Source organism: Lepidochelys olivacea (genome assembly GCF_965140295.1).
Source record: "Lepidochelys olivacea isolate rLepOli2 genome assembly, chromosome: 3".
Classification (NCBI taxonomy): Eukaryota; Metazoa; Chordata; order Testudines; family Cheloniidae; genus Lepidochelys; species Lepidochelys olivacea.
The window spans coordinates 116665328-116678864 of record NC_140413.1 but is presented as its reverse complement, the minus strand read 5'-3'; the positions used below and the strand labels follow the sequence as shown (position 1 = coordinate 116678864).

The 13537-nt window shown below is 43.4% G+C and overlaps 2 protein-coding genes across 3 annotated transcripts in view; both read right to left on the bottom strand.

Moving 5' to 3' along the window:
- Positions 1–13285, bottom strand: part of VIP (vasoactive intestinal peptide) — a 66244-nt gene extending 52959 nt beyond the window's left edge. Inside the window, exon 1 of one of the 2 annotated variants that reach the window (XM_084624396.1) lies at positions 13197–13285. In XM_084624396.1, coding sequence (XP_084480522.1) covers positions 13197–13216 — 20 coding nt within the window. In that variant the 5' untranslated portion in view covers positions 13217–13285. The remainder of the gene's footprint in view (positions 1–13196) is intronic. The other variant, XM_084624394.1, reaches the window with a different exon arrangement.
- MYCT1 (MYC target 1) overlaps positions 1–13309 on the bottom strand; it is a 38170-nt gene extending 24861 nt beyond the window's left edge. The window contains exon 1 of the mRNA XM_084624397.1: positions 13197–13309. Coding sequence (XP_084480523.1) covers positions 13197–13248 — 52 coding nt within the window. The 5' untranslated portion in view covers positions 13249–13309. The remainder of the gene's footprint in view (positions 1–13196) is intronic.
- Between the last annotated feature and the right edge of the window lie 228 nt (positions 13310–13537).

Sequence of the window (13537 nt, the reverse complement as noted above, 5' to 3'; positions counted from 1 at the left end):
ATCATCTGCAAACTTTGCCACCTCACTGTTTACCCCTTTTTGCAGATCATTTATGAATATGTTGAACTGCACTGGTCCCAGACCAGTACAAGCCCCTAGGGGGACACCTCTATTGACTTCTCTCCATTCTTGAAATGGACCATTTATTCCTACACTTTGTTTCCTATCTTTTAACTGGAGTGCCTGGGAATGCCTCCAGGATCATCTAATGATCCTTAATTTAATTTAATGACAAGCCTTTTGTGATCTTAATCATCCTGTATCTGTTTATAAACAAACTCCCTGCCCCAAGGGCAGAAGTTGTTAGCAGCACAGAACTCATCCCATTCCACACTCAAGTTTTGACTCATGGGTGCTGAGCACCCACTATTTTTTTTCTGTGGGCGCTTGAGCCCTTGAGCACCCACGGAGTCGGCGCCTATGGTTGGAAGACAGGGTTGGGCCGCGATTGCTGCATGACTGTTGTCTTTCCTTTCTTTTCTGGCGTTTTTCTGCAACCAGGGCAAGGTGATTTTCCTCAAAAGTGGGCATTCCCTCGCTGACAAGTCTTTGCCAGTTATCCCCATCCTGGGCTGCTGTCTCCCAGAGTGTGGTGTCGATACCATGTCTCTTGATATTTATCTTGAGGGTGCCTTTAAAGCATTTCTTTTGGCCTCCTCGTTTCCTTTCTCCTTTGGTGAGTTGGGCATACAGCAGTTGTTTTGGTAAGTGTACTGTGATAAATAAAGTGGAGGATAGCTCCCTTTAATGGACACCCAGCCAACCAGTTAGCTGCTACCTCTTGGTAGCTATTCTTTACTTGTTTTACCTGTAAAGGGTTAAAAAGTCCCCCAGGTAAAGAAAAAAAAAAGTGGGCACCTGACCAAAAGAGCCAATGGGAAGGCTGAAACTTTTTAAAATGGGGAAAGAAACTTTCCCTTTGTCTGTTGTTCTCTGGGCTGCAGGGACATGGAGCAGCAATGCTAAAGGCAGAAATGTTGTGTAAGGTTTGAACCAGGTATGAAAAAGTATCTTCCATACCTAGAAGAAATAATTTGGATAGGGAATGTTTAGACAGACACTATCAGGTTTCTGTCTTATTTTGGCGTGTGGATCTCCTCTGTGCTAACCCCAGATGCTTTTGTTTTGCTTATAACCTTTAAGCTGAACCTCAAGAGAGCTATCTTGATGCTTACTTTTTGTAATTGTTTCTTTTAAGATCTAGCAAAAAGCCTAGGTTCCAAATGTATTTTCTTTCTTTTTGTTTTTAATAAATGTTACCTTTTTTAAGAACAGGATTGGATTTGTGTGTCCCTAAGAGGTTTGTGCATATGTTGTTTGCTTAGTTGGTAGCCACAGCTAATTTCCTTTGTTTTCTTTCTCAGCTCTTCCCAGGAGGGGGCGTGAAAGGGCTTGAGGGTATCCCACAGGGAGGAATTCCCTTTTTCTGGTCACATGCTCCTTCCTGGGCTCAAAGAGGTTTTTTTGCATTTGGGTGGTGGCAGCGTTTACCAAACCAAGGTCAGAGAGAAGCTGTAACCTTGGGAGTGTAATACAAGCCTGGAGTGGCAAGTATGAATTTTTTAAATTCTTGCAAACTCCCGCTTCCTGCACTCGAGGTGCCAAAGTGGGGATTCAGCCTTGACACATACATCAGACATGCGCGAACAGGGCCCGCTCCACCTTAGCTGGTGCTGGATAATCAGGGCCTCAACACTGAAGATGATGGCCTCTGTGAGGACACTGACATCAGTGTGACGATCTTCCCACTTTATGTTGAGGATCTTCTGAAGAAAGTGCTGGTGATGGCGTTCCAGGTTTCTCAGGTGTTTTCTGTAGGTCCGCTGTCTCACAGCCATAAAAGAGAGTTTGGATTATCACTGCTTTGTAAACTAAGATTTTAGTATGTGTTCTGATGTTTTGATTGTTGAATACCTGGCAAGACAGTGTGCCAAAGGCAAGGCTGGCATGGCGAATTCTGTGCTGAATCTCGACATCTATGTCTGCCCTGTGTGAGAGATGGCTGCCAAGATAGACAAAGTATTCTACATTTTCCAGTTCTTCTTTGTCAATGTAGATCTTCCTTGCTGGGTCTGATGATGGACCGGGGACTGGCCGGTGGAGAACTTTTGTTTTGCCAATGTTCAGAGTTAGCCCTAGGCTTTTGTAAGCTTCAGAGAAGCAATTAAGGGCTATTTGAAGATCCTACTTTGAGAGTGCAACTACAGCACAATCATCTGCATACTGGAGTTCAGTTATTGTTGCCGATATTACTTTAGTCCTGGCACGGAGATGAGAAGGGTTGGAGTCATTGCCGTCAGTCCAATATTGGATGCCAATCCCCTGTGGTAGACGATCTTGGGTTAGTGTTTTCATAGATGCTACAGAAATGGAGAAAAGGGTGCATGCCAGTACACTACCTTGTTTTACCCCAGTTCGGATGACAAAGGGCTCAGAGATAGAGCCTCTGCACAGGATGCAGGTAGTCATCTGGTCATGGAGGAGTCTTACAATGGTGATAAATTTGCTTGGGCAGCCAAACTTTGACATGATTTTCCACAGAGCCTCACAGTTGACAGAGTCGAAGGCTTTGGTCAGATCGATAAATGCCATATACAGCTTCTGGTGGTGTTCTTGACATTTTTCCTGGATCTGCTGGCTGTGAAAATCATGTCAATGGTGCCTCGTGATGGTCTGAGGCTGCACTGGGACTCTGGAAGTACTTCCTCTGCAAGAGGGAGCAGGCAATTCGGTCAGATTCTGGCAAGAATCTTCCCAGAGATGGAGAGGAGGGTGATGCCTTGATAGTTGCTACAGTTGGCCCTGTCCCCATTTTTGAAAATGGTGATGATGTTAGCATTATGTAAGTCGGCAGAGATTTCTTCAGTGCGCCAGATTTTGAGGAGCAGCAAGTGAAGCTTGTTAGTCAGTGTTTCTCCCCACACTTTCAGCTGGTATGCCATCAGGAACTGGTGCTTTATTCTTCTTTGTTTGTTTAATTGCTTTGCAGACCTCTTCAGGTGTTGGTGGGTTGGCAAGAGTTTTCCAGATTGGGTGCTGAGGGATGGAGTTTATGGTGTCATCAGTCACAGTCGATTCTCGATTTAGAAGCCGTTGGTAGTGTTTCTTCCAGTGCTCTTTGATGGATTTGTTATCTTTAAGAAGGGTACTACATCTTCGGATCTCAGAGGTGTGAGGTCACATGAGCTCGGTCCATACAGGGTCTTTGTCTCACAAAAAAAGCTCCGTATATCATGTCTGTTGGCGAATGTTTGGATTTCTTTTGCTTTGTCCTCTCACCATTTGTGTTTGATTTTTCGGATCCTCCTTTGAACTGCAGCTTTGAACTGATAGAAAGAGCTCTGCTTCTGACTGGATAGTGGTTGGTTTTGCCAGTTGCAGAAAGCTTTTTCTCTTCTGGTCCAAAGGGGCTATAATCTCAGTGTTGTTGTTGTCAAACCAGTCCTGATGGCGGTGGGTAGCAAGGCCAGTGGATTCCTTGCAAACCTCATGGATGGTCTATTTTAGGGCTTCCAAGTCTTCAACACTTGTGCTATCATTTCCAGGTGTGCATATGGCCAGTTTTTCCACTGAGGAGTGTTTGGAAGTTCTCTTGGTGCACTGAGGACCGAACTCTTTGGATGTTGCATTGCTGTCTGTGTGATTTGGATTGCCTTCTATGTTTTGGTGCAATCCTGATGGATATGACTGACCTCACCATACCACCAGTACAGATCACCCTAAAGTCAATGTAGATGGGAACAGGAAGATCCTCAAGTGGTGTAGAGCTGGTATAATAGCTAAAACACCAACCCGCCTCACTTCAGCCAGTGACAGTGTAAGAGAGGTAGCCAGTGTATGAGGGGATGCCATAACATCACCTTGAGGTCATGATCAGAATCATTAGGCAGCTCTCAGGCTGTTAACTTATGCTTGATCAGATCAGCAGCCAGCCAGCCCAGCACTTGGGGAGTGCAATGGTGAATAGCTGTACTGTGCACTCCTCAACTGTACTTGAGGATCAGGGCCTAAATACTTTATGGGTTTGCTTTGAATTATATCAGCTTCAATAAAGAAATCAGGAAATTGGTATTTCATCCAGAGAGACCCATCTTGCCCCAGAAGCCATCTAGCAAATGTTACACTGAGACGACGGGGAATACATACATTCTAGACCCCTACTCAGAAAAAAATAGCCTTTCCAGTGCTTTCAGTCTCCGTTAGACAAGGTTTATATTGATTACAATTACTATATTCATTTATATTGCAGTAGTGCCGAGAGGCCCAAATGAGGCACTTTATGAACACTTCCTAACCGAAAGGGCTTACAGTCGAAACTGAGTTTGCAATTGGAGTCATCCCAGTTGCCACAAATGCACCATGTAAACACATTGTCACTATGCTCCGGTAATAAGAAAAACAGAATTACTCATACAAATGAAATCTTTTGCTAAGTCAAAGGAAAAATGTTCTCACTATCAAATCCATGTCACAGTGTAACATTTGCCTGTGGAATTGGAGGAAGGCCTTGGAGGCACATTGTACCTGAGATTGCTAATAAGGTGGAGGAAAAAGTATAAGGAGTTATCTAATCACGCTCCAGGATTCCTTCATTTCTTTCATAACACTGTTTAAGTGTCAGTTTTGGAGATATATGGGTTTCCTTTCTGTCCATAAAACAGATTTACAGTTAAGCATCCACATAATTTTTGTGTATTTCCAGGGGATCACACAAAAAATACATCAGTCTGCCTCTTTGTCTATCAGATTCTGTGTTCTATGGTAGGGGCATCCCCAATTACCATAGTATTTGAGCATCTCAGAGTCTGTAATGTATCTATCCACACAACACCCCTGTGAGGTAGGGCACTGCTACTATCCTCATTTTACAGAAAGGGACCTGAGGCACAGGGAGACTAAGTAACTTGCCCAAGGTCACACAGGAGTTCTGTGCCAGAGCAGGTCTCCCAAGTCTCAAGCTAGACTCTAACCACAGGATCATCCTTCATCTTTGTTCTACAGCACTCTGAACTGCAGCAGCTATCAGTGCCCCAAATGCCACCCATGGCTGTTAACAAAAGTGTAATTCTTTCCCTAGAAAGTCTCTACCTGCTGCAGCCAGGCAGAACAAAGTTCTGGTTGTTCCTAAGAGAAGACAGCACTTCTAATCTCACATTGGGTATGATAAGAATTAACACTTCACCCTAAAATGGTCTCCTTAACCCAGGAATCTGAATACATTTCAATGTATTCAATCAGTGAGTAAAATCCTGCCCTCTATTGCACAGGTTCACTGCTGGGGAAGAAAGAGTGTCTCCTCATCACCCTCTACAAGCACAGCTATGTAGCAGCTATACACAATACACTTCTAGCCATCTGTTGTTTGATAGCACTGGGGGGCTGGCTAACTCACATGCTTGTGATCCATAGCTCCAAAAGGGCAGGGTCTGCCAGTTGGGAGGGTGTGGTTAATGTGCGGGTTTATATGCTCCAATTGGCAGTTTGTGAGAGATGCTGACACACATTGTTCTGGGAAGAACTCAGGGATATTCTGACTCCCGGTCTTACCAGCTCACTAAATCTTTCCCCTCCCTTTCCTTCCCCCCATGTTGCTTAAAAGTACCACCTTTGTCTTTGACCTCTTTATTCTTCCACATCCAGTTGCTAAATTTGGCCTGATATTTACATCAACTCTTTACTGAGTTGATCTATATTTTATAAATGGTAATTAATTTTAAAAAACTGCAGTGAGGTTGACCGTTAAAAATGGCAAAACAATTAAAATAAATAATTTTAAGACAAAGAGAGCAACATCAATTCATCCACATTGTACATACTGTACTATATATTGATAACCTGGTTACCCAGGCATCAGAATTACTGCATATGTGCATTTTGTGCCATCACAATATCTTCAGTTGCAAACAAAAGGCTCCATTATGGCTCCTAGCTACTAGTTCATGAGCCCTACTGCCCCAGGGAGAGCTCTGGAAGGGATTGTACCTTGGGATGATACGGCATGGCTGGATAGCTCTGCCGCAAGACCTCCCCACCCTGGTCCCATGGGGTTGCCACCACTGACAAGGGTTTGTAAAGATTGCAATTGTCTCACCCCTGCCCAGGAGGTGCAAGGCCAGAAGAGGCTCCTTACACTCTTTCCCCACATCCCAGGTGTAAATCTAGGCAGGGGTCAGTCTTAATCCAGCCCAAAGATTCTGCGGAAGGAGGCCACATCTGCAGGGGAAAAAAGAGGTGCTTAGAGTGAAGTTGCCCCTCTGTGGTAAGTGGGGTGATATGTTTCAGAGGGTGGTATCTTTTAATCTTTGGGTTTTCCATATCATAATAAGGGTTCTAGAAAAGTGACAGAAAGAAAACGATTGCAAGGGAAGTTCCAGCTGAGGTATTAAGCCATCCTTCCAGAGACAGGTTTGGCTTTTCACCACCAATTAAAATATCATTAAAAAAACTAGCCATTCCAGCATGGAATAATTAAAAAAGGAAAACCAGTAATATTGTTTCAGGAAACAAGGCTACCAAGGGTGATGCAGCACCTGGAGTCTGAGGCTCTGATTGTGGGGTGTGTTCCAGCTGTTTTGTTCCACTCCAGCTGTGCAAAGCTACCCGAAAGCTGGCTTAGCTGGCCACTTGCGGAGTCCCCCTGCATAACAGAACTTCAGGTGTTGTGGAGCTTTTGTGCCTTGCCATCCCACCTCTTGTCTGCTGGCACAGGAATTGTCTGGGCTATCACACACCCTAACAATCATGGGCTGCCAGAACAATGGTCCCTTCAGGTTGTGCTAGGGATCTAGCCCAGCACAGAACAGCCCTGGGACTTGGTAAGAAAATGATGTATTAAAGCCACCATTATCCTCCCACCTCATGTGCACTACACATGCATTCAAGGTTCTGGCTCTTAATGTCCGTAAGTATAGCAAGAGAGTAAGGCAGCTGTGACATTCTCCAGGGTACAATCTGGACTGTTGGACAACTGTGTGCCCTCAATTCTCCAACCTGGGGTGCCATTTACAATGCTTCACTGTGAAAGCAACCACTCCTGGCCTGCTCATACACAGCCTCCACCAGGTAAATTACCCCCAACTATACTGCAAGAGTGCTTCAGCCAGCCAGCCTGCCATCCTTGAATTATACTGCAGAGTAACACCAGCAAATTTCCAGTCCCAGACTTTCCCCCAGAAATGTGCATCTTGTACTGCCCAGCATCCTCCTGGACAATAAAAGTTCATATAAAGTCCATCATTTCATTAATAGGAAATGATATGCACAAACCTTGCTAGCTCAAGTGGAGTTTCCCAAACACTTCAATCCAAACACCCTGGCTTAGATAAAACAATAAAACAAGTTTATTAACTAAAGAAAGATTTTAAGCAATTACAAGTAATGAGGCATAAAAGTTAGAATTTGGTTACAAGGAAATTAAAGGTAAAATACAACTAATAGCTAAGTGAACAAGCTAAAGTGAATTAAAAGAAAAGACTCTCTCTCACCACATGTTTACAGCAGTCTGTCTAGAATCCTTTTATCCAGGATCTTTCCTCCAGTTCTATGAGGTGTCTTTTATCTTTCAAGTATTGTTGATGCCATGCGTAGAGATGAGGGGAAAGAGGTAATCAGGGGAGTTTGCTCCCCTTTTTTATAATAATTCTCTTCTTTTTGAATCATCTCCAGCTGGGGTTCAGGCCACAGTCAGTCTGTTTGCATAGGAGCCTCCAGCTGTTCCATTGCCAACTTGTAAAATTCTTGCTCACACCCTTCTTCCTGCGAAAGAATGGCCACTTACCCAGGTGATAGTCCGTTTGATTTTGTTGGCACTTGGCTGAGGCATCAATTTGCCTTTTGTCTCTGAGGAACTGGTTTATGCCTGTTTTTCTAAATTTAGAAGCCTTAGTCAAGCCATACAGTAGAATCTTATAACTTTACATACCATGTTGCCACACATATTTTACTAGGACAATAATAATCAGCACATTATGAGTTTTCAGATGATACCTCACAAGGCATACTTTGTACAAAATCCATCATAGTCTTGTAAAAAGAGTGGACATAAGGATATAGACTGTCACAGCAGTTGTTGGAACTGTTATGCTGTACCGCTAAGGGCAGAATGGAGGAGTGCAAAGAGTGTAGAAGGAGCATGGGGGAAGTGAAAGGAAGTGACAATGAAAAGAGAAGTGAGAGGCACAGTAGGAAGAGGGGGTGGCACACTCAGAAAGTGGCGAACGGGAGACACACAACTGTTCACTCTCAGAGTGAGTTTCTAAAAGAATTCTGGAGGAAAATGCCCCAGACCCTGTTCCCAAGATGCCATATTTAGTGAGTACACAGGAAATGAACAGATACAGTAGATTATCCTACAACATTTCATGCCAGCACTTCTCTCCATCAGTAGTATTTCAGTGAGCTCTATGAGACTGTAGCGACCATTCTGACGAGACTGACAGTCTGATCCTTGTTTACACAAACTGGTACTACTGTATCTTCACACCTAATGCCCATTTTCCCCCAGAGAGAGTATATTGGCATCAAAACATCTTGGCAGGGAGCTAGACTACATGACCCTGGCGGTCCTTTCTTACCCTATGATTCCATAAACAGATTGGATCAAAAAAGAGATTAGTGACTATAAGTGGAGATTTCTTCCTTGTCAGATTAGTCCAGCCAAGTTGTCTGAGACAGGCGTATTCTTGCTTTCCAAGTGGAAAAAAAAATTCCTCCTTGCAACCCGGAAGCACCTCTTGAGACCTCTTTAATTGGCTAGGCAAGGAGCAGAGCTGCCAGAGGCTACAGCAACCTTGCTAAGCTGACAGAAAGAGAAGGTATCACCACCTATCACATGTTTGCTATGGTTTCCCTATTAAATAGAGGAAGTTTAGTGACAAGGCCATGACATTTATTACAAAACTCCTGGAAGTGTACACTAAGAAAAGAGGTTAAAATCAATTTTTCTATGCCTAATAGAAACACTCATGATTTTTAGGCCCACAAAATTATCCTGTTTACAGTTTATTCATGTATTTGTGCTGCATGCCAGGTTTTGGGAGAGTTTGTGAAAGGTGTTTAATTTAGTGTTTGTGAAAGGTTCCACAATGATGACTGTGGTACATGAAATCCCCAGGACAATTAGGGCATACTCAGCAATAGTGAAAGCTCCCCTCACGTTGCTCTGATAGTGTGATTTGGAGGAGACACTTTCAGGGGTGAAAGAGAGTGGTTAAAACTCCAGGTCCATTCAGTCCTTGGCCTTTCTGCTGAACCTTCAAACAAGGATGCTAGTTTGTGTCATTTCTCAAGGTGCTTTTTTATGATGTGGACAGCTGTCTAATAGGAAGTTGACTGAGACCACTAACACAATTCACATAACATGACTCAAGCCAAGCTGTGCATTGTGACAAAGTTCCTCCTCTACCTTGGTGGGTCTTGCACTTATTGGCGGATTTGCTCGCCTTGGAGCTTCACAGCAGCCCGCAGTTTGGCCGTTTTCGTGAACCCACAGTCCAGGTCAACTCCTTCTGTGTCTGACCAGGAGTTGGGAGGTTTGGGAGGAACCCGGGCCTGCCCTCTACTCCGGGTTCCAGCCCAGGGCCCTGTGGAATACAGCTGTTTAGAGTGCTTCCTGGAACAGCTGTGCAACAGCTACAACTCCCTGGACTTCTTCCCCATGGTCTCCTCCCAACACCTTCTTTATCCTCACCATAGGACCTTCCTCCTGGTGTCTGATGATGCTTGTACTCTTCAGTCCTCCAACAGTATGAATTCTCACTCTCAGCTCCTCGCGCCTCTTGCTCCCAGCTCCTTACACACGCACCAAAAACTGAAGTGAGCTCCTTTTTAAAACCCAGGTGCCCTGACTAGCCTGCCTTAATTGAGTCTAGCAGCTTCTTGATTGGCTGCAGGTGTTCTAATCAGTCTGTCTTAATTGTCTCCAGAAGGTTCCTGATTGTTCTGGAACTGCCCCTGTTACCTTACACAGGGAAAAGGGACCTACTTAATGTGGGGCTAATATATCTGCCTTCTATTACTCTCCTATAGTCATCTGACCCGACCCTGTCACAGTATATATGCTGTTTCTATTATATATATATATATATATATATATATACACACACAACTTTGCTTATCTGGTGTGCTGAGGTGCTCACTTCACACCTCACCTGAAAGGGTTAAGGTAACTGGGAAGGGGCTGCACCTAGGGAAGAATTAGCCTGGACAGGCAAACCCTAACAGAAGATGAAGCTCAGCTGAGCAGGTACAGGCTGGGCCCGTACAAAGCCAGCAAGCTGAGACCAGAAAGGGGCTGTAGGGGAAGTAATCTGTAGTTAGTTCCTGGGAGAAGGGAGGATGTTTGGGGCTATACAGTTAAAAGTAAACAGTTGTTTCCTGGAAGAAGAGTGTTTAGGCTGGAAAACTGGGGGGAGGCAGAAGATAAGGCAGAGAGGTAGAAAGGAGTCCTGGGAGTGAGCAGACCATAGTTGCTAGGCATCGGGTCCCTGGACTGGAACCCAGAGTACTGGGTTGGCCTGAGTTCCCCTACCAGCCACTGGGAAGAGGCACAGGACCTAGCCCTGGATTGGAAAACTGTCTGGAGTGGCATGAGGATAGCTAATCTAGTGGGACTTTAATACCCCCAAAGGGGAAACACTGATAGTGACCTGGCTGGAGGGCCAAGTCACGAAGAGAGAGCGTGCTGAGTCCCAGAGAGCAAAAAGAGCTGCAGTGAGAGCAAATGACAAAAAGGAGTGTCAGATCTGGATGGAGCTAATCCCCTGAATAGACAGGAGGAGGTACCCTAGTGGTGACTGCACCCCATTACATGTGGACTTTTAATAATATACTGTGGTATTGACCGGTTTGGAAAAGAATAATATGTGCTCAAATATAAATAAACAGTAAGTCTTGCAGTGGAGACTTTACTTTGTTTATTGTTTTAAAATTCTTAAAATCACTTCTAAAAGAGCTATGGTCTCAAGTTAACAGTGGAAACTTCAAGAGTTCCAGAAAACAGGATTCCTGTAGATAATTTTCAGAGTATGATACCAGCTATTGGACAATAGATTAATAAGGACGGTGAATTGTTCTAACAGTTTTTACAGTATTTAACTTTGTCCACTCCAAGTAAGTCCCTGATCAGCAAACAATTACACACACTTTAGTCTACACATTTATAATCCCCTTGAAACAAATTGGATGACTCACAAGAGTAAATTTAAGACTGTGTGTAAACTTCTGCAGGATCTGGCCTAAGTAATTTGTTAGTGCTCACAATACTATATGCTTCCTTAAAAAGAGAGAGTGTGTAAAATATATTCTTAAAGTCAGACTTTGCTGAAAGCAGCTATGCTATATCATTTTAACTGATGCCATCTCCTGAAATCTCCTTGCCTATTCCATCCCTTCCCACATGATATGGGGGGAAAGAAAGAAGTGCCAATCCCACTGCTATGTCCCACAACTATTAGGGAGAAATGCATTGAGCCAGAGGCATCACTACCTTCTCTCTGTAACCATGGAAGCCCCTCCATAGGAAGACTGGATGGTTCACTGTGAGGTTGATCTACTGTGTGGGTGTCACCAAGTGGAGGGAATTGTGGTGCTGTGCAATATCAATTCCTTGGGAACAACACAAGAAAATTCTTATGCAAGTTAATGCTGACTCTCAGCATTATAGCAACCTGTGCAGGTTTTTCTCTGTGCAGTCAGCCCTGAGCCTGGAAGAATCCGGGGTTTGGCAAGCCCTGGGAGACACCCAAAAGTGAGCAGAAAAGTAATGGCAACACAGCTACCAAGGGGGCCAGCGCTAGGCCCAGGGGGTAGAGCAGATACCCAGCCTTCAGTGCAGATGAAGAATCTTGTCCACAGACTTCTCTGGCTGGAAAACCACAGTGCCTGTTGAGTTAAAAACTCTGGATTGTGAATTCACAATGTCTCATGTAACTTTGCCCTTCTGATGGATTTTTCCATTAGAGATAAAATATAGCCCTCTGATTCTTGGCTCAGAATAGAATAAAATCTGGAATTTACAGTAGGTAGTGCCTCTTACTCAAGGATTCTCAAAGTACCGGCTATATGAAAGCACTCTTTCACTCCTATTCTGAAATAGCTACTTTAGAAAAATATGCAGTTTCAATCTAAAAATTGGCAGTCATCTTTGCTTCAGATACCCGAGGACAGTACCCGAAACAAGGAGAGCACATCCTATGAAATGCACATATCAATAAAGGAATCAGAGATTGGCACTCAAAGGCCTGTTACTCACACAAGGTGACAGAAAGGAACTCCCTCAAAAGTGTCCCATAAGCTGATCTCCTACTTTACTCCCAACGCATCCTCATAATAAAGCAGGCCTCTTTGCTGTTTTTAGCATATATTATTTTGTAGATTTACATATTGCAAGGACTCCTGAAAAGATCACAAGGGATGGTAAGAATAAAATAGGCAAATATACAGTATGTGACTTGTGTAATGTAAAGCATAGCAAGCTTTAGGACTTTTTGGAGTGAAGTGATCTCCATGATTGCTGCTGGTGTTTTGTTTTGTTTTTTTTTTTTTTTTGTGAATCTACCTACGGAATTTTGGTATTACTGAGACCCCTGTCTCATACCCAATATATTTCGGTTAAGGAACCCTTCCCAGGATTTAATGATAGCACATTAGAGTTAATGGACAAAGAACAAGTCAGATTCTGAGAGAGACAGTGAAGACAAGTTGTTTTCATGAGGCTCTCAGCTTATTAGGAATCTTTCACAGCTTGGAAAGACAAACCGATTATTCCAAAGAGTGCACTCCCTCTAGTCTTTGCTACATCCCTTTCATCTGAAAATGGACCAAATCCTGCTTGCTTTCCTTATGTGAGCAGTTTCATTAAATTACTGAGATTAGGTGCTTAAAAAGCCATTGAAATCAATTGACAAACTCATTGACTTCAATAATGGACTTTGGATCAGACCATGGTTGAGATCTGGCTCAAAAACCCACCTGCTAGATCTCAGCTGTTTGGATTCATTAAGAAACTATCCTGACATTTCATTAAGGAGCATTTGGAAAATATTTGCACCACAAAAATAAGTAATCCATTAATTGTTTCAGTGGTAATAATTCTAGAAATCTACCCCAGTGATAACATGACATTTTACAAAGTAATTGGTGGCATACTTGTGTTCTAATTCCTACTAATAATACTCTAGTAAAAAAAATAATCTTACCCCAAAAGTTTGGTGGCCATGAACTATCCGAATGAGTACCGTTTTTATCCATAACATCCAAAATAATAAATGCGAAACTGGTATGTCCCGATGAAGCGCTAGATTTTGATATGTCTGCGATTCAGCAGGAGAAGAAATGTGTTCACACAGCCAGTCACATTGTTTTGCTTGCATAGAAGGAAATAAAAAGTATCACATTTCCTGCTTTTAGACTCAAATTAGCAACTGTTTGTCTTATCTTGGAATGCCACATGGTTCCTGAGACGGGACAACTTCCCTCTCGTCATTTCCTCAGCTAAGGAGTGAATTGACTTAAAACAATACTAAATCTCCTCCTTTTC